This window comes from Kogia breviceps, chromosome 5, assembly GCF_026419965.1.
Source record: "Kogia breviceps isolate mKogBre1 chromosome 5, mKogBre1 haplotype 1, whole genome shotgun sequence".
In the NCBI taxonomy this organism is placed as follows: domain Eukaryota; kingdom Metazoa; phylum Chordata; class Mammalia; order Artiodactyla; family Physeteridae; genus Kogia; species Kogia breviceps.
The window spans coordinates 28,804,195-28,822,840 of NC_081314.1; the positions used below are offsets into that span (position 1 = coordinate 28,804,195).

At 37.2% G+C, this 18,646-nt stretch overlaps 1 protein-coding gene across 4 annotated transcripts in view; it reads right to left on the reverse strand.

The window, feature by feature from the left end:
• Nucleotides 1–18,646, reverse strand: part of COL6A6 (collagen type VI alpha 6 chain) — a 177,283-nt gene that overhangs the window by 67,977 nt on the left and 90,660 nt on the right. For all 4 annotated transcript variants that reach the window (XR_010840635.1, XR_010840636.1, XM_059065465.2 and 1 more), the window contains 9 exons: nt 14,621–14,775; nt 11,860–11,952; nt 10,288–10,341; nt 8,447–8,518; nt 8,334–8,360; nt 7,958–8,002; nt 7,813–7,866; nt 6,672–6,734; nt 982–1,047 (listed from right to left, as the gene is read on the reverse strand). Coding sequence is in view for 2 of the 4 variants with exons in the window: in XM_059065465.2 (XP_058921448.2) it covers nt 982–1,047; nt 6,672–6,734; nt 7,813–7,866; nt 7,958–8,002; nt 8,334–8,360; nt 8,447–8,518; nt 10,288–10,341; nt 11,860–11,952; nt 14,621–14,775 (629 nt within the window). In the remaining 2 variants the exon portion in view is untranslated. The remainder of the gene's footprint in view (nt 1–981; nt 1,048–6,671; nt 6,735–7,812; nt 7,867–7,957; nt 8,003–8,333; nt 8,361–8,446; nt 8,519–10,287; nt 10,342–11,859; nt 11,953–14,620; nt 14,776–18,646) is intronic.

Genomic DNA, 18,646 nt, shown 5'->3' on the forward strand with positions numbered 1-18,646 from the left:
TAAGGAACAGAGCATGAAATATGGCTGAGGCCTTTTCCCAAAGCAAAGATCTTTCTACCATAATCAGACTTCTCCCACAGATGGAGTCATCAAAGAACTTCCTTACCAAGAAGATCCAGAGACACACATTTTCCAGATAATTATTTTTTAAAACTCGGAAAAAATCTCATATTTCATGAGATTAATAGATCTACCAGATCTTGTCCTTGTTCTTTTTTTAAAAAAGATTTAATTTTATTCATTTTTGGCTGTGTTGGGTCTTTGTTGCTGCGCATGTGCTTTCTCTAGTTGTGACGAGGGGAGATATTCTTCGTTGTGGTGCACAGGCTTCTCCTTGTGGTGGCTTCTCTTGTTGTGGAGCATGGGCTCTAGGCATATGGGCTTCAGTACTTGTGGATCGCAGGCTTCAGTACTTGTGGCTGGCTCATGGGGTCTAGAGTGCAAGCTCAGTAATTGTGGTGCACAGGCTTGGTTGCTTCGTGGCACGTGGGATCTTCCCAGGCCAGGGATCGAACCCATGTCCTCTGCATTGGCAGGCGGATTCTTATCCACTGTGTCACCAGGGAAGTCCTGATCTCGTTCTTTTTTTATCATGTACTATGTATAATATGACATCTTTTTAGGCTATGTGTCCTCTGGATCCTGGGAAGGCCAACAACTTTTTTGCTAGTGCTTTCTATCAACTACCTTACATTTTAAGGTAGAATTTAGATGTTTGCTTTCATAAATTGAGACCTCAGGGGTATGGCTTGGTGAAGAAAGTCACCCCAAATTCAGAAGAAGAGAATGTGTCTTAAATCCCAGGGTAGTAGATAAGGAGGAATAAAGGATAATTCTGCTCCTAAAAATAGTTTTTCTGTATCAAGTATATTCACTCTGATTCCAAATTCTTTATATGCCTTTCATATTCTACCACTAAAACTCTGAGCCCTACAGTTGTCACATCATTACATGTTTACTTCCAAAAGCCCAAACAGTTACCTGTCTTCCGTGTTCCCCTTTCAAGCCCTTGGGTCCTTCTATGCTACTGTCAAAACCAGGAACTCCCTAAAAAATAGAAAATAAAGAGCAAACTTGATAGGCTTTGACATTTTTTCCTTAAAAATGTAATTTGTGTGTGACGAGAAGGTCAACCCATTTGAAAGTTGAAATAGGCTAAATTATAAATGGTTTACAAATGTTTTCTTTTCCTCCCATGCTTTGCATTATCAGAGGAGAGAGAAGACTTAAGATGAGTGTGTGGGGTTGAAGTGAGAGCTCATGATGGAAGGCAGAGCCCAGGGAAGCAAAGGTGACATGACTTGTGTTTAGGTATTTCCTTCTCGCTACTGCCACCTTTCTCTTAACTTCTGGTTTTCTTTCTTGAGGCCTCAGCAAGTTTGTACTCTAGGGTTGGTAGATTTTACTCTCCCCAGTCCTTGGGAGAAGGCAAAGATTTTTTTGTTTTGTTTTGTTTTTATTGAAGTATAGTTGATTTACACTGGTGTGTTAGTTTCAGGTGTACAGCAAAGTGATTCAGTTATATATAGATATATATCTCTTCTTTTTCAGATTCTTTTCCCTTATAGATTATTACAAAATATTGAGTAGAGTTCTCTGTGCTATACAGTAGGTCTTTGTTGGTTATCTATTTTATATATAGTAGTGTGTATATGTTAATCCCAAACTCTTAATTTGTCCATCCCCCCACCTTTCTCCTTTGGTAGCCATAAGTTTGTTTTATATGTCTGTGGGTCAAATGTAACTAAATTCATTTGTATCATTTTTTTAAAGATTCCTCATATAAGTGATATCATATGATATTTGTCTTCTCTGTCTGACTTACTTCACTTAGTATGATAATCTCTAGGTCCATCCATGTTGCTGCAAATGACATTATTTTATTCTTTTTTGTGGCTGAGTAATATTGAAGGCGAAGTCTGTAATGGGTTCCACCACAAGAACAAGAGGACCCTGAAGAGCGCTGAGGACTGTACCTGCCGCCCACTCTCTCTTTCTCCTCCTGGGTCCTTGGCTGCCTTCTAATCCCATTTGCTCATTCTTACTTTTCTGATTTTCAGAAAATCCTGTAATCTTGAGTTTTTCTCAATATTTATACAAATGTTCCAGCAGGAACTCATTGAAAACAGGCACACGTTATGGGATGTTATCCTTGGCAGGCCAAACTGAAAGCTTTCTATCTTGGGTAGTTAGGACCACAAACAGAGCAGCCATGATGCCTGGACGGACGATCAGTTGAGCCAGTCAACTCATCAAAGCTCTAGTAAATGGAGAGAAAATGGCAATTATCCAGTCCTGCTGAGAGCCAGCTGCCTGGCTGTTTGGCTGATAGTAGACTAGATGACCTTCATCAATCAATAAGTAATTTGAGATCACCAACAGGGACACAGCATTGTTCCAGATACTTCAGAAGATTTTTAAACAAGCAGTTTCTACACTCACAGAGCTTATAGGCTAACAGAGTGAAAAAGATGGGCTTAGAATTTACTTTATAACTGATAGCACTAAAACTTACATGAATAATTATTTCTCTCCCCCACATAGTAAAGCCAAAGATTATTTTCTTATGTCTTCTGTTTTACTCTTAAGTTTAAATATTTGTTAAGTTTTCCAGGCAGATATGCCTAAATTACAATATTAGAGAATTATATTTTCATGAGAAAAGTGAGAAAGAAGAAGGAAGGTAAAGTCCAAAATTTTCTTTCACTGGGTGTATACACTTCTTACTATAGTCCAACTCTGCACTATTTAATTGAAGAGATGACATAAAAAATCATATAGCAGCACATTGTACAGAGCAGAATGTTTCACTTTCTATATGGACCAGTTGTGTGGTCAGTCTGAATATGATCTGGCCAATTTTATGAAATTGGACCAAAGAGCATCATCTAATACAAATTTATGATTAAACGTGGGCTTCTAATAAAAATATGCTTTAGAATTATGAACCTTACTAAGCTCTGTAGCTCAGACAAATGAGCTAGCTCATTTTTCCCCCCAAATTACATGAGATTTAACCATACAAATGCTTTCTTAGGTCACCTCCCAAGGCGATAGAAATAAAAGCAAAAATAAACAAATGGAACCTAATCAAACTTATAAGCTTTTGCACAGCAAAGGAAACTATTGACAAAATTAGAAGAAAGCCTACGGACTGGGAGAAAATATTTGCAAATGATGCAACTGACAAGGGCTTAATTTCCAAAATATACCAATAGCTCATACAACTCAATAACAAAGAAACAAACAACCCAATCAGGAAATGGGCAGAAGACCTAAATAGACATTTCTCCAAAGAAGACATACAGATGGCCAACAGGCACATGAAAAGATGTTCAACATTGCTAATTATTAGAGAAATGCAAATCAAAAATACAATGAGGTACCACCTCACACTGGTCAGAATGACCATCATTAAAAAGTCTACAAATAACAAATGCTGGAGAGGGTGTGGAGAAAAGGGAAGCCTCCTACACTGTTGGTGGGAATGTAAACTGGTGCAGCCACTATGGAGAACAGTGTGGAGGCTCCACAGAAACTAAAAATACAGTTGCCATATGATCCTGAAATCCCACTCCTGGGCATAAATCAGGCATAATTCAAAAAGATACATGCACCCCAATGTTCATTGTGGCACTCTTTATAATAGCAAAGACGTGGAAGTAACCTAAATGTCTATCTACAGATGAATGGATAAAGAATATATATGTTCTATATGTAAAGATATATATACAATGGAATAACCACTCAGTCATAAAAGAGAATGAAATAATGCCATTTGCAGCAACATGGATAGACCTAGAGGTTATCATACTAAGTAAAGTAAGTCAGAAAGAAAAAGACAAATATCATATGATACCATTTATATGTGGAATCTAAACTATGATACAAATGAACTTATCTATGAAACAGAAACAGACTCACAGACATAGAGAACAGACTTGTGCTTGCCAAGTGGCAGGGGTGGGGTGGGCTGGTCGTGCTGGCGGAGGATGGAGTGGGAGTCTGGAATTGGCAGATGCAAGCTATTATATACAGAATGGATAAACAACAGAGTTCTACTGTATAGCACAGGGAACTATATTCAATATCCTGTGACAAACCATAATGCAAAAGAATATGAAAAAGAATGTGTGTGTGTGTATATATATATGTGTGTGTATATATATATAAAATAATATATACATAAAAATCACTTTTCTGTACAGCAGAAAGTAACACATTATAAATCAACTATAATTCAATAAAATACATTAAAAATAAATTTAAAAATTTAGGTCAAAATGGGAAATTTCAAACAAACAAACTAGCTTTTACGTGATCAAAAATTCTCTCTGAATAAGCACAGATTTTCATGAATTTGTGCCGTTTGCACATGCTCTATTTATTCTATCACCCTTGTTGTCCCCAATTTTTTTCTGCAATGGTAATCCACCAAAAAACACACAGAAAAAAGCACAGACTTGTCTTTGATTTGAGATGTATATTCCAAAGTGTCTGGGAAGAGTTATGAATTGAAAAACCATCTGAAGTAAGTATATAGTGGCAACACATCACAGGGAAGATCCAGTGGGTTGAATTTTCAGCCATCTCAAAGTCATAGAACTGTTCTCTTTAGATAAAAATGTTTTTACATTATTTGGATTCTTTTAAAGGTGTTACACAATCATCCAGACAACTAGGGGGAATTCTGATTAAAGTGAATTAAAATTTTATGGCACTACTCCAAGTGAATTTTTAGCCATCATATACCAATGACTGAAATGTCTTTGTGTTTAAACTACTATTTCTTAATTATCCTTATTTGTGGATAGATTTTTGTTTCTGATTAGACACTTTGAAGTTGCTTGAAACTCTCAGGTCACCAGATTATTATCAGATGTCACTTAGTAAACAATGTTGTCTTCAAGTGCAAATTCCTCTCCTTTCTAAATAAAGTTATCTTCAATGCATACATAACATTAGTATTTGTCAATATATTTTGTACCAAATTCATTCTCTGATCAACCCACTGTATACTGGAGGAGGAGTTATTAAAGACAAAGTCCTGTGACATTCCCAGTTGCCTTACATCCTTACCAGCACTTGGTATTGTCAGTTTTATAAATTTTAGGCTTTCTGATGAGTGTGGTACACTGCTCTGGTACATTGATGGCGAGACTGTAAATTAGTACAAAATTTTTGGAAAACTGTTTGGCTGTAAAGAAGCTGAATATAGGTGTACAAGTTATCATCCAGACTTTCTACTCTTAAAGTATAGACCCAACAGAAATGTGTACAAAAGACACGTACAAGAATGTTCATAGCAACACTATTCATAAAAGCAATATCTGGGAACAACTCAAATATCTATCAATAGCAGAATGGAGAAATAGATCACGATATATTCACACAATGGAATATTATACAGCAATGATATTGAATGAACTACTGATATTCACAACATGGATTCATCTCACAAGCACATACTTGAGCAAAAGAAGCCAGAAACTGAAGAGTGTATCCTATATGATTCCACTGAAAAGTTCAATAGCAGGCAAAACTAATTTATGGTCCTGTGACAATGATTAGTTTAGGGAGGGCTGGTAGTGACTGGAGTAGACCTGAGGGGGTTTCTGGGATGCTCTACTGTTGTCTAATGTTCCATTTCTTTACCTGAGTGGTGAGTGCACAGGTGTATTTATATTCATCAAGCTATGCATTTATAATTTGTGTACTTTTCTGATGCATGTTACAGCTTAACAAGAAGTTTGAGAGATTTAACAAATAGCTTGGTGATTATAGATAGCAATACTGTATCATATACTTCAAAGATGCTAAAAGACTAGATCTGACATGTTCTCACCAGAAAAAAGAAATGATAATTATGTGACATGTTAAAGGACTTAGCTAACACTATGGTGATAATCCTAATATATAAATGTATCAAACCAACCCGCTATATACTTAAACTTACACAATGTTATATGTATATAACATTGTACATGCAAATATATCTCAATTTCTAAAACTTTAATAAATGTTTTAAAAAATGCTAAATCCTAATTCATTAAGGTTTTGGAGACTGATGTGTGAGCATGGTGATCAAAGTCCTGTAGTACTGAGGTCTAATTGGACTCGGCATATCCCCTAGGTACGTGTGGGTCCTGCTTCTTTCAGTGTAGGTCATGCCTACTCAACTGGGTTGCACCCCCATGAGAGCAGGTGTTTCTGGGTCATAAGTTTTGCTTAATGTACTTTTAGCTGGCTTGGACTCAAGGAAATGAAGCTAATATTTTTAATTGAGAAAGACTCTTGGGGAATAGAAAAAAAGAGATGGCTTTGTTTCTTTCATTCTGTCCATATTTCGAGATACCCAGAGGAAGATAATGGAATGGAGAATTCCTTCATAGCTCTGAAGCAAAAGGACAGTTCTGAATATGTAGTCTCAAAAAATACATATGCAAACAATGTGTAAGGTCTTCTCACCATCCATACTCATCCTGTATATAAATAGGATCAGGAACAAGAGACCTACTTTTAAAATTCTAAACAATTGTGCCCCTGATTGTTTCATTTCAGGACTGCTATTGTAGTACCTTCAAGTGGGCTCTCTTTCCCTATCAGAAGTGCTGATGGGAAACAAGCCCTGATGTGACGTTAGTTTGCAGCCCTGCAGTCCCAGCACTTACAGGGTCTCCGCACAGGCCCTTTGCTCCATGGTCGCCAGGAATCCCTCTCTCTCCTGGGATTCCCTAAAGTTAACACAAAACAGAAGAAGGACAAGATAAGAATTTTAGATAACATTAGTAAAAACAAAGAGCTTATCTTCTCCCTGATTTGAATTATTAAATATTTTCCTGCTAAAGTTACTTTGAGACTAGAAAGAGGAACAACTGATAGTTTCAGGCATCGTACAAATAATTTAAAATTGACCTCAAGTATTTGCCACAGTGGTGAACGCTGTGTTCCAGACACATTTGTTGTCTTGTTCAGTTTTTACAACCACTTTATGCGCCAGGTATTGCTTTTTATCTTTCTTTTGATGAGGCAGCTGAGATTCAGAGAGATTATCCATTTTCCCGAAAGGGGTTGCATCTGCTAGAAAGTGGGTTCTTGACTCAGCTGTTCACACTCTCAAGACAGATAAAGTGGATGGTGGAAGTATGGCTGCTGCTGAGATTTTTTCCAAATGGAAAGGGGTGACAGACACCTTCAGAGTGCTGCCAACCCCAAGGCTCTCACCAACACCCTGTGACTGTTCTTAGTATGGTAGCTGCTTTTCAAGATTACCCCCAGTTCTTCACTTTTCTGTGTATCTATTCCCTTTGCTGTGAAACTCTACAGTGCCTTCCAACTGTGGTGGGGCAAGATTCCCTACTCCTGAGTTTGGCTGTGACTTGATCTGGCCAACAGAGAGAGATGCAAATGTCTCTATGAGAGCTCCAAGCCTAGGCCCCAAGAAGCCTTGAGAGAGCTTGTGTGTTTCTACTTGTTCCCTTGTCCTTCTGCCACAGCCATGAAAAGGTCATGGCCAACATAGCCAGGCAGCTCTCTAGTCCCAGAAGAAGGATAAGAGACAAGTGAAACAAAGACTCCAGCCAACCTAGAGAGACATGAGAGAAGGTCAGCCATGCTCAGCCTTGATCAGCTGGACTTCTCAGACACATAAGAAATAAATGTTTATTGTTGCATGTGACTGAGGTCTTGTGATCATCACAAAGCAATTTTGTGGCCCTAGCTGACTGATATAACTGGGGTAGCTGTTTTACTGTTAATCACCCCTTTAATTCCCAGCACAGTTTTCATGTTGTCCCTTTATTGAATACCTACCTGGGCTCCTTCATCTCCTTTTTCTCCTTTTGTTCCTGGAAGACCACGGTCACCCTAAAAAACAGAGAAGAATAAACTCAAATTCCCATTTTCCTAGTGAGAAATAGCTCAGAAGGGTCTTCATGGTACAAAGAGAAGGTTCTACCTGTTCTCCATTTAACCCATCAATTCCACTTTCCCCAACTTCTCCCTGAAAAGACAGATGTGATCAGAATAGAGTGCATTGCATTTATGTGGAAAGAAGCCAGACACCAAACAAAAAGTCTAATTTTATGTTCCATATACAGGCTCTTTGCTAGGCTGGCCCTGGGTTCTATCAAAGATTGCTGAGTCACAGAAACTGTCAACAAATAATATACATTGCCTGCAATAAAAGGCAAGAGTAAACAAAATGAAGTGGTTAGCAATAAAAAAGGAAGGTCAACAGAAACTTCATTTGTGCAATCTACTGGTCAATCATCTCAAAAATAAAAACATTTCCAGATAACAGATGGGCAGATAAATGATGTTTGGTACCATACCTCCTGTCCATTTAGTCCCCTGTTTCCCTGAAAATAGAAAGGACAGTAGGGGTTAGTGTAGGAAGAAGGAATTAATGTTGGGAAGACTTCACAGTGTCTTACATGACCCTTACCTTAGGACCTTTGGCACCATAGCATCCTTTAGTACCTTGCTCTCCCATTGGTCCGGTGGTTCCTCTTTCCCCCTGAGAAAGAGCACATATTCAGGTAAGCTTTTTCTGTTGTCATCTGGAATCTGTCTTGGAAATTTGACAATTTTTGTGTTGGAAAAAAAATTGCAACAACTCATGGCTTACAACCCAGAATTCATGCTTATAAAAACTGAGAATGCAAGTGAATCAAAGCCACTCTGATGATAGCTGTTTGTGTTGGATCCCACCTAGATACTTTCCAGGGTGGGGTAGTACCTAAATAAAACAGACATGCAAACAACTGGCTGCTGAAATGCATTCTCAAGATTTCAGGAGATATTCCAGGAACAGATAATGAATAATTGGTGAGACATCAGAGCAGGATGCTCTAGTTATGGTCTAAGCAAGAGGCAGATTTCTAGACCAAATTCCATCTCCCTTCTCTCTTTCTCTCTTAAACCAAGAACTGCTCCTGCAATCCTTGTCTTGGTAACCCCACCAGTCTGTGCAGTCTTGTGAGCTGGGAACAAAGATGTCATCCTCAGCATCTCTCTCTCCAAGTCATCACCAAGTTACGTCCATTCAACCTCCTTAACATATCTATTCATACTGCCCTAAACTAAGATTGGGACCTCTTTGTCTTGCACCTACTACTGCAAGACTTCTACCTGTAATCCTTACCTTATCATCCTCCGTGATGTTGCCTGATCATGTTTTCTAAACCCATACCCTAACCATTTTTAGTCCTGTGCTTAACATCATTGAATGATGCCCATCAATTGGAAGACACCTTCTAAGTCTTCCACAGGGTATTCAAGACACCCAGTACTCTGGGTTTTGCTCGCCATATAACCTCCTCTCATGGTCCTGGTTTCTGGCCATGTTGACCGTATGTTATTCTGCAAATACACAGTTCTCAGTTACACACCCTTGATCACACTGTTCTCCCTGTAGTAGAATGTTCTTCCCACAAACTTTGCCTGGAGAAAGTTCTATCTGTCCTTCAGATGCCTGCCCAAGCATCAACCCCTGTCTACAGTCTTCCTCTCCCAAGCCCTAACTGTCACCAGGGCTGTTACCTGACACTGTTAGGTATTTGCACAGCCATACTCTATCACATTGCACCGCATTATACCTCTAGTAGAGTCCTTGTGTATAACAACTGGAACTACTATGTCTCATTTGCCTTTCCACTAGTCTGGAAATTACCTGAGAAAGGAGCCATAGTTTTTCTTCTCTTTCTTTATTTTTATTTCTAGGGCCTGACACTGTGCCTGGCACATGGTAATGCACCTTACTATATATTTGTTAAATGAATAATGAGTGCATTTATGAGTGAGGTCTTTGAAAAATAATGTGGTAAATTGTAAGATGCTTAATATACACTTGTTAAATGGATGGATGGAAGGAAGGAAGGAAGGAAAGAAGGAAGGAAGGAATGAATGAAGGAAGGAAGGAAAGATAGATGGATGAACAGAGGCAAGAAAGGGCAAAGTCTTTGATAAGCAGTGTGGTGAGTTGGTTTACTCATGCAAAATGGATCAGAAAGGGGGAAATGGCAGTGATTTGACTCCCTCAGTGAAAAAGATAACTTTTGCATTGAGTTTATTATACAATGTTGGTGGATAGTCAAAGAGGAGACAGTAGGTTAATAAAACACTTGTGATCACCAGAAGCCTGATGAAGATTAGGAAAGACCTCAGACTTTGCCTACGAATCCTTAGAACTTGACTTTTCTTGCTTCCTTTTGAATTGACACAAATGATTTCATATTATAGATATGTTCTTAGGAATAAATGGAGCTGGAATAAACCTTGACTTACAGCAATGCCCTCCTCTCCCAGATAGCCTTCACTGCCTTTAAAACCTGGGGGTCCCTGGAAATAAGGAAAGGAAGGATACATTAGCACTCCATAGACCAAAACCAGAGATAATCAAGCAAAATTCTTCAACTTTACAGTTTTACTGTATGTAGAATAGTATGAGTTTGAAAAACATTGTTCCCCCTCCACAGTCTAAGCTGCATTTATACAAATAAAAATAAATGGAATTTTGAGAGAAGTATCCAGATAACTCAAGGGTGTGTGTGTGTGTGTGTGTGTGTGTGTGTGTGTGTGTGTGTGTGTGTGTGTGAATCATAATATTTTCCATAACTCTCTCAGGTGTTATATATAGAGCTGGAGTTTTTTTTTTCTAGACAAGCATTCAAATGAATATAGCTATATTTGCCTCTGACAGACTAGAATTAAGCTCTTTTCATTAAAAAGTTCTTTTTGAGGATTTATGCTACACATAAAACAGACCACACACATTTCTTTCCATTTTTTTTTTTTTTTTCTGAGACCTGTTTAAAAAAAAATTCTACCATTCTTGGGACTTTCCTGTTGGTGCAGTGGGTAAGATTCCATGCTCCCAATGCAGGGGGGTCCAGGTTTGATCTCTGGTCAGGGAACTAGATCCCACATGCATGTCACAACTAAGAGTCTGCATGCCACAGCTAAGGAGCCCACCTGCCGCAACTAAGCCCCGGTGCAACCAAATAAATAAATAAATATTAAATAAATAAATATTAAATAAATAAATAAATAATTTAAACATTCTATCATTCTCTTTACATGAAATCAAAGCGTTCAGGAAATAATTAGTCCAAAAACTTTCTTCAGAGAGACAGCCATGGTGATTTGAAAGTTAGAGTGCTATCTATAAATTATTAAAAAATCAAACACACATGTAAATAAGCAGTATTGAAATTGTTAAACACACCCATATTATGTTTATACATATTTGAACATTTCCTCAAGCCCCAAATCATATTTTTACATAAGGATACATCAACTTCTTTGGGTTAGGAAATACACAAATCTGTTGTTAGTTATTGTTTTTATGCTTGGCCTGTTTTACTTGGCAACATTTTGGTCTGGCTAGAGCTGAATGAAACATCTGTGTCTCTTGCTATGACAGGGTGATCTAATCTAGCTTTTCAGCAGGCTGCACAACCTATTCCCTACTTTATTTAAATTACTTTGCTACTATTAAAAATGGAAATTGAAATAACTCGTCAGTATTCAGGAGGTTTTCATTATTCATCATGAGAGATCACAGTTTGTTTTTCTGCATCATGGTCATCACTGCCAGAACACTGGATAATCAATGATCTCTGCAGTTTTTCTCTTGATACTTATATAGGAAGGTTTTTTAAAGTATACAATTTAGAAAGCCAAGAAAAAGCTATCTAATTTGACATATAAGAGGAGTATGATAAGAAGAGGAGTATGACATATAAGAAGAGGAGCTTCTACCTAGAAACTAAAAACATCCCTTATTTCTACCTAAACTTGGGTCTGAAAAACATATTGTATTCAAATAAAGTAAGCCATGATCATAACTAAAATCACCTTTTTCCCTGCTGGTCCAGGGTCTCCCACTGTGCCATCTCCTCCAATGCACTTGCAGAATAAACAGCAGCATGTCCTTTCTGCAACACTGACCTTGAGGAGGGTAGGAATACATTACATTTGGTGGCATCGCTTCCCAAATCACACACCACACAAGCTCAGGGATGTGATCTGAGAAGCCTGTTCACAACTCAAGTGACAGTGCCCTGGAGAGGATGCAGGAGACATTCTTTACCTTTCATCTTTCGTGATCTGCACCATACGAGGAATTCAGAATCAACTCAAAGACGTTTTGTGTTCTCAAAAAGGCATCAGTTTAGCCGTGGCCAATTCATTGCACACTGATTTATTAATGAGATCTCCTGTGCCCACACCATTCCAGCACTGACCACGGTATTGTTAATTACCTTATATAATTCTGCCCCTAATATTTTGTTCAATAGAATGAATACATGCTGTTTTCTCCTTTTCCTGTTTTGTGAAATCTTTGTATGTCGGAAGATATAGACAGTGTCCAGTGTCACACTGCTTGGCATAGAGTTCAATGGTCAACACTTCCAAAACAGTTTGTATGGGACAGGATTTCAAAAACACCAATTACATGTTCAACATTTCAGAAGCACTTGCTGTAGAGGGTGGGCACGTGAAGAGATTTTATACTCTGGTCACATTTTATAGTCTGGCCAAAAATAAATGTTTTTTTGGCAAAAAAATTTGAGTGAATTTCATCCTGCACCTAGTTAGTCATCCCCTAAAAAACTGACATATTCCATTGCATTTTTACAATTAACCCACAAGACTTATTTTTACAAAAATTCTGCTTGCAATAAATACTATGCTTTGCCTTAGTGGCGTAGAATCAATCTTTGTGCTGAGAAGTTTCCTATCAAAATTCTAGTGTGATGAAAAATGAAAATCTTTTGTTATAATCACTTAGCAACTTCCCCTCTTTAATTGTTTCTTATTATATAATGTTTTTTTTCTGACATTAGAAAACTCTGTTTTTTTCCCCTGAAAACCTCAGAAAACCTAATAAAACTTGAAATATGTGAAACCAAATAACAACAAAATGAATTATGTGATTTCATGTTAGATGATATCAATCTTCTTTGCATCACTAAAATCGTACAACATCAACTTTTACTATTAAAACTGGCTATTTCTAAAATTAAAATTTTCTTATACAGTGTTGCATTTATGTGATATCTAAAAAGTGATAGGCTTGTTTGAAGAATAACTTCCTCCCTCTATGAATTACCAATTTGAAATTACACATTTCAAAGAGTAGTAGACACAAAAATTTTTTTGTAGACACCGTCTTCCCATGTAGAAAAGAATTACAACAAAACTTCCATATTCTCTAAGTAATTATTTTTGTATAATTACTACACTGAACACACTGTTCACATATCTAATATACAAACTCTATAGGCAGAAAGTAGCAGGAGCTAGCACCTTATTGGAAAGTGTCTTGATATGCTGATTACAGATTTTATAAATTATAAGCAAATTACAAATTATCAGCCATTCATTAAAGGTGAAAATAGTGCTAGATATCTTGGTAACATTTCACCAAGCTAGTTGAATTCTTGTGTGTTTCTGAAAGAAATAGGATTGCGATGCATCTTATCTAGGTGTTAGGTTCTAAAAATATATCTTATAGCAAAAATCTCCATCAGTCAAGACAACCTTCAAAAAACTTTTCATTCTAAAGTACATCACAGGAGGTCTATCATCACATCACTAGTTTTTCTTCCAAAATTGGATGAGATGCTCTATTCTTAGTTGAACTCTCAATGGATTCAGCTCTCGTTCACAGGCCATGTTGCAGAGAAAACACACATCTTTTTTTTTTTTTAAATTTTTATTGGAGTAGAGTTGATTTACAATGTTGTGTTAGTTTCAGGTGTACAACAAAGTGAATCAGTTATACATATACATATATCCTTTCCTTTTAAGATTCTTTCCCCATAGAAAAGAATCTTCAGGGTAGAGTGTCCTGCACTATACAGCAGGCTCTTATTAGGTATCCATTTTATATAGAAAACACACATCTTAAACAGAAGAATGATATTCAGTGTGGTGAGTCACGGCACTTAGGATCTGCAAGTGACGTGAAAACTGGCTGGCTGAGGGAGCAGCCGAGTCACCTCTACTGGTCAGATACTCTTGGGCACTTATGTTTATTGACTGTAATTTGGGCAGGATTGTAGGTGCTATTTAGTTTCTTCTTCTTCTTCTTTGCCAAGCATATAAATTAAACATGTTTTCAGACATAGGAAACAAACTTATGGTTACCAAAGGGGAAACTGGGGGGGAAGGATAAATTATGAGTTTGAGATTAACATATACATACTATATATAAAATAGATAACCAACAAGGACCTACTGTAGAGCACAGGGAACTATACTCAATACTTTGTAATAACCTATAAGGGAAAAGAATCTGAAAAGAATATATATATATATATATAAAACTGAATCACTTTGCTGTAACCTGAAATTAATATAACATTGTAAATAAACTATATTTCAATAAATAAATAAATAACAACAACAAAAAGAAACATGCTTTGAAATTTCTCTACTATATTACATTTCTTTCAAAACACCCTCTTATTTGGGCTTTGCATGAAATCAGAGAAGCCTGACTTCACTCCCAAATGAACAAAATTAGTTAAAATTCATAAGTCTAAATATGAAGTCTATATACAAAACAAATAGAAAGTTTAAACTCACCAGCTTTTTCTGAATAACTTACCAGGTGCTTTGACAGTCGGCTCCCAAGATCCCTCATCCCAAGAGTGAGCTGTGTCCTGTACTCAAATCCTTTCCCAAATTCAATGTAGAGAAGGTCACCCAGGTCATTGGAATTGGTGGCTCCATCCAGAGCAACTGTGATGAGGGCATTCAGGCCTAGCCAACACAGTTGACAATTCTCCAGGTGAGGGGAGTTTGGTTACTTTAATCTTTTTGCATATGTATCTAAGTTGTTATTCCAGGAAACCAGTTGCAAGAGGAACACTCATTTTACTCTCCACTTCCCCCAACCACACACTGTAAAACTGTCAAGTGACAAGACCATGATCAGAGAACAAAAGGAATTCCACTTTTCAAAACAAACAGTAAGGAGGTTCCTCAAAAACCTAAAAATAGAGCTACCATATGATCCAACAATCCCACTCCTGGGCATATATCTGGAGAAAACTCTAATTCAAAAAGATACATGCACCCCAATGTTCATAGCAGCACTATTCACAATAGCCAAGACATGGAAGAAACGTAAATGTCCATCAACAGAAGAATGGATATAAAGAAGATGTGGTGTGTATATATATATATATATATATATATACACAATAGAATATTATTCAGCCATAAAAAAGAATGAAGTAATGCCATTTGCAGCAACATGCATGGACCTAGAGATTATCATACTAAGTGAAGTCAGAAAGAGAAAGACAAATACCATATGATAACACTTATATGTGGAATCTAAACTATGATACAAATGAACTTATTTACAAAACAGAAACAGACTCACAGACATAAAAAACAAATTTATGGTTACCAAAGGGGAAAGGGGGTGGGGGAGGGATAAATTAGGAGTTTGGGATTAACAGATAAAAACTTCTACATATAAAATAGATAAACATCAAGGTCCTACTGTATAGCATGGGGAATTATATCCAATATCCTGTAATAAACCATGATGGAAAAGAATCTGAAAAAGAATATATCTATATATCTGTATCTATATATATCTAAATCACTTTGCTGTACATCAGAGACTAACACATTGTAAATCAACTATACTTCAATAATAATAATAATAATAATAATGAATCCATAGAGCATGCTAAAGCACAGAATAATTCAAATGTCAAGAAAGGAAGTGTTCTAAATTTTTGCCACTTGAAGGGGAGATCCTTGGAGCAGCAGCACTGCCTTCACCCGGAAGCTTATCAGAAGTGCAGAATCTCAGGCCCCACCCTAGACCCACAGAATCAGAATCTGTATTTTAATAAAATCCCCAGGTGATTCATATGCACATTAAAGTTTGAGAAGCATAGCTCTAAATGACAATCCAGTTGGAATTATAAGTACAAGAGACAGTAAAAGACCTCTTATCAGGCAATCGGGAACAAATGTCATATAACCAACCAGAGCTGTGGTTCATAGGCTTGGAAGTTTATAGAATACTTCAAATAAAACTTTTAGAGACTAACAAAGGGTTGACTTATTTTGCAAAGTAAGGACATTAAATGATGATAGTAATAAACCTGGCAATCATTAAGGAGGAGGTAACCATGGAAACAACTGTGCTCTTGTTTATTAATAATTACTATGTGCCTGGAAGTTGCCTAAGTGCTTTACATGCATTATCTTATTTGTAAGATACAAGCACAACATTATAGGTAAGTGTGATTACAGCTCTATTTTACAAACAAGCAAAGGTTTTCCCCAGACAGCCTGACTCCAAAGCCTACACTCGGAGTACATTTTAATGACAAAAATGTACAAAGGACATAATCATAAAGAGCAGTCCTAAAGTTGAATAAATTTAGTCTTATGAAAACATGACTATATTGGCATAACTTTTCTCATTTTATTAGGGATAGGTGAAGAATTCTTTGGATGGGACTTAAAAACCAATGGCCCAGAATAGATGAAGAATGTTCAAGGACTTGGCAGAGTTAAGAGTGCCTTCTTATATGATAGAAGTATGACTCTGAGAGGAAGAGGAGAATGAAGAGAACACAGTTTCAGGGACAGAGTGGGGAGGCTCAAGTTCTAAGAGATACAAACAGTGTGGTTGCTGAAGTGCAATAAAGGAAGAATCACCAAAGAGTAAGGTGACCAACTTGTCCTGGTTTGCCTGAACTTTCCTGGTTTTAGTGCGGACAGTCTCTGGCTTGTCTCAGGCAAACAAAAACAGCTTGTCACTCTTCCAAGAGTGAGAAGGATGGGGAGAAGAGCGATGAGGGCTGGGAGAGGCAATGAGGAATGCTGTGTTCATCATCTACCATTTAATGATGAAAAGAAGGCATGCCAGTGGGTCTATATATAAGCAAAAAAGATCTCACATCTGATTTTTCTTATAAGCTCCAGGAAATGTAAAAGTTTAATAAGAGTTATGAGAACCATGGGATTGTTTATTTTCAGAAAATATGCATATAACTGTAATTTGTAACTGCTTTTCTCAGGATGGAGGACTTGATCCTTTCAGACTCATCCAGTACATGAGTCATATGATCTTAAATAGTGTCTTCAATTCCTAAAAAATGAATTAAGAAAGAAAAGATTTCAAAAATTGGGAGAATAAAGAATCACTGAGAAGATTCTAGAGTACTGGATTTTTTAAAATGAAGAAACTGATTCATACCCCAATCCACATGGATTAAAGTGATATCCTTCATTGAGGATACTTTTCTCCTGGTCTCCTCTTGTTCCACAGTGATGGCACAGTTTACATGTGTAGTTTCTGGACCTCAAGTTAGGGAGGATCCCCTGAGTTACCAGATCATAGGTCCCAGCATCAACTGGAATCGTCTATATTTAGATAAGGGAAGCCAGAGACAGAGGTGCTCTTTGTTCCTACTGAGAGACATTCAACACTTTTCAAAGAACGGTATGGCCCACACCCCTTTATCTTTCCCATTCAAAGATTGTAGCTAGTGTGAATCCTCCAACTTTTGCCTCTTTTTCAAAGTTGTTTTGGCTATTTTGGCTCCTTTGCATTTCCACATACATTTTGAACCAGCTTTCCTCGATTAACAAATATCCTGCTATGATTTTGATTGTGATTTAATTGAACCTATAGATTTGTTTGGAGCGAATTTAAATTTAACCATATCGAGTCTTTTTTATCATTGTTTAGTAATTTTCAGCAAACAAACAAATATATTTTGTTAAATGTATACCTCGGTATTTCACGTTGTGTGTACATTGTAAATGGTTTTTTAAATTTTGTTTTCCAGATTTTCATTAGCATTTGGAAATATAATTGATTTTTGAATATTGAAAAAAAGATTCCAAATTTCTGAGGATATTCAAAATCTAGCTTCTGAAGTTGAAACTCATTTACTAGTTTTTCCTTGGGAGTTGGAAGAAAGAAGATTGGTCTTAGAAATATGGGTGTTCCGAGAGAAACTTCCTGGAGAAAACCCTGATGTTGTCTGCAAGAGAAACATCTTTCCCCCACAAAAGAAAAGCTGAAATTGAAAAAATCCTACCCACCCACTCTAGGGTCCTGTTCTCAGTCTTCATTAATATCACCACCCCAGATCAGGAAAAAAGGTCAAGACTTGACAGAATAAAGAGAAGCAGATTTAGTAAATAAAATAAAAATCCTTACTCTTCAGTTGTGAATTCAGTGAATTCAGCAATTTGTTTAAGAGGGAGGAAAGAGAACCAGGCAGAAAAGACAAAATCTAATCAGCCTCTAAACCTGAGAGACAGATGTTTTAGGCTAAATTCCCTAGAAGCAGAGCCTGAGATAGCAATTTGGACACACACAATTTATTGAGGAAGCACTCTCTGAAAGAAAGGGACAAAGGTAAGCAGGGTAGGGCTGCGGAAGGATCTGAGCAAGACAGCGTTTCAGCTAACATCTAGCGTCATCCAGAGCCCTTGGGAACTCTAGAGCATGAGTTATGCTACATAACTGGCGCCACTTTGAGGCAAAGGTCCAAGTCTCTGTACCCTACCTGCTGCCCAGGGTGGGATGGGGAGTAACATTCCAGGTAAGGTGGCTCCCACTGGCAAAGGGCAGTTCCTCAGAGAA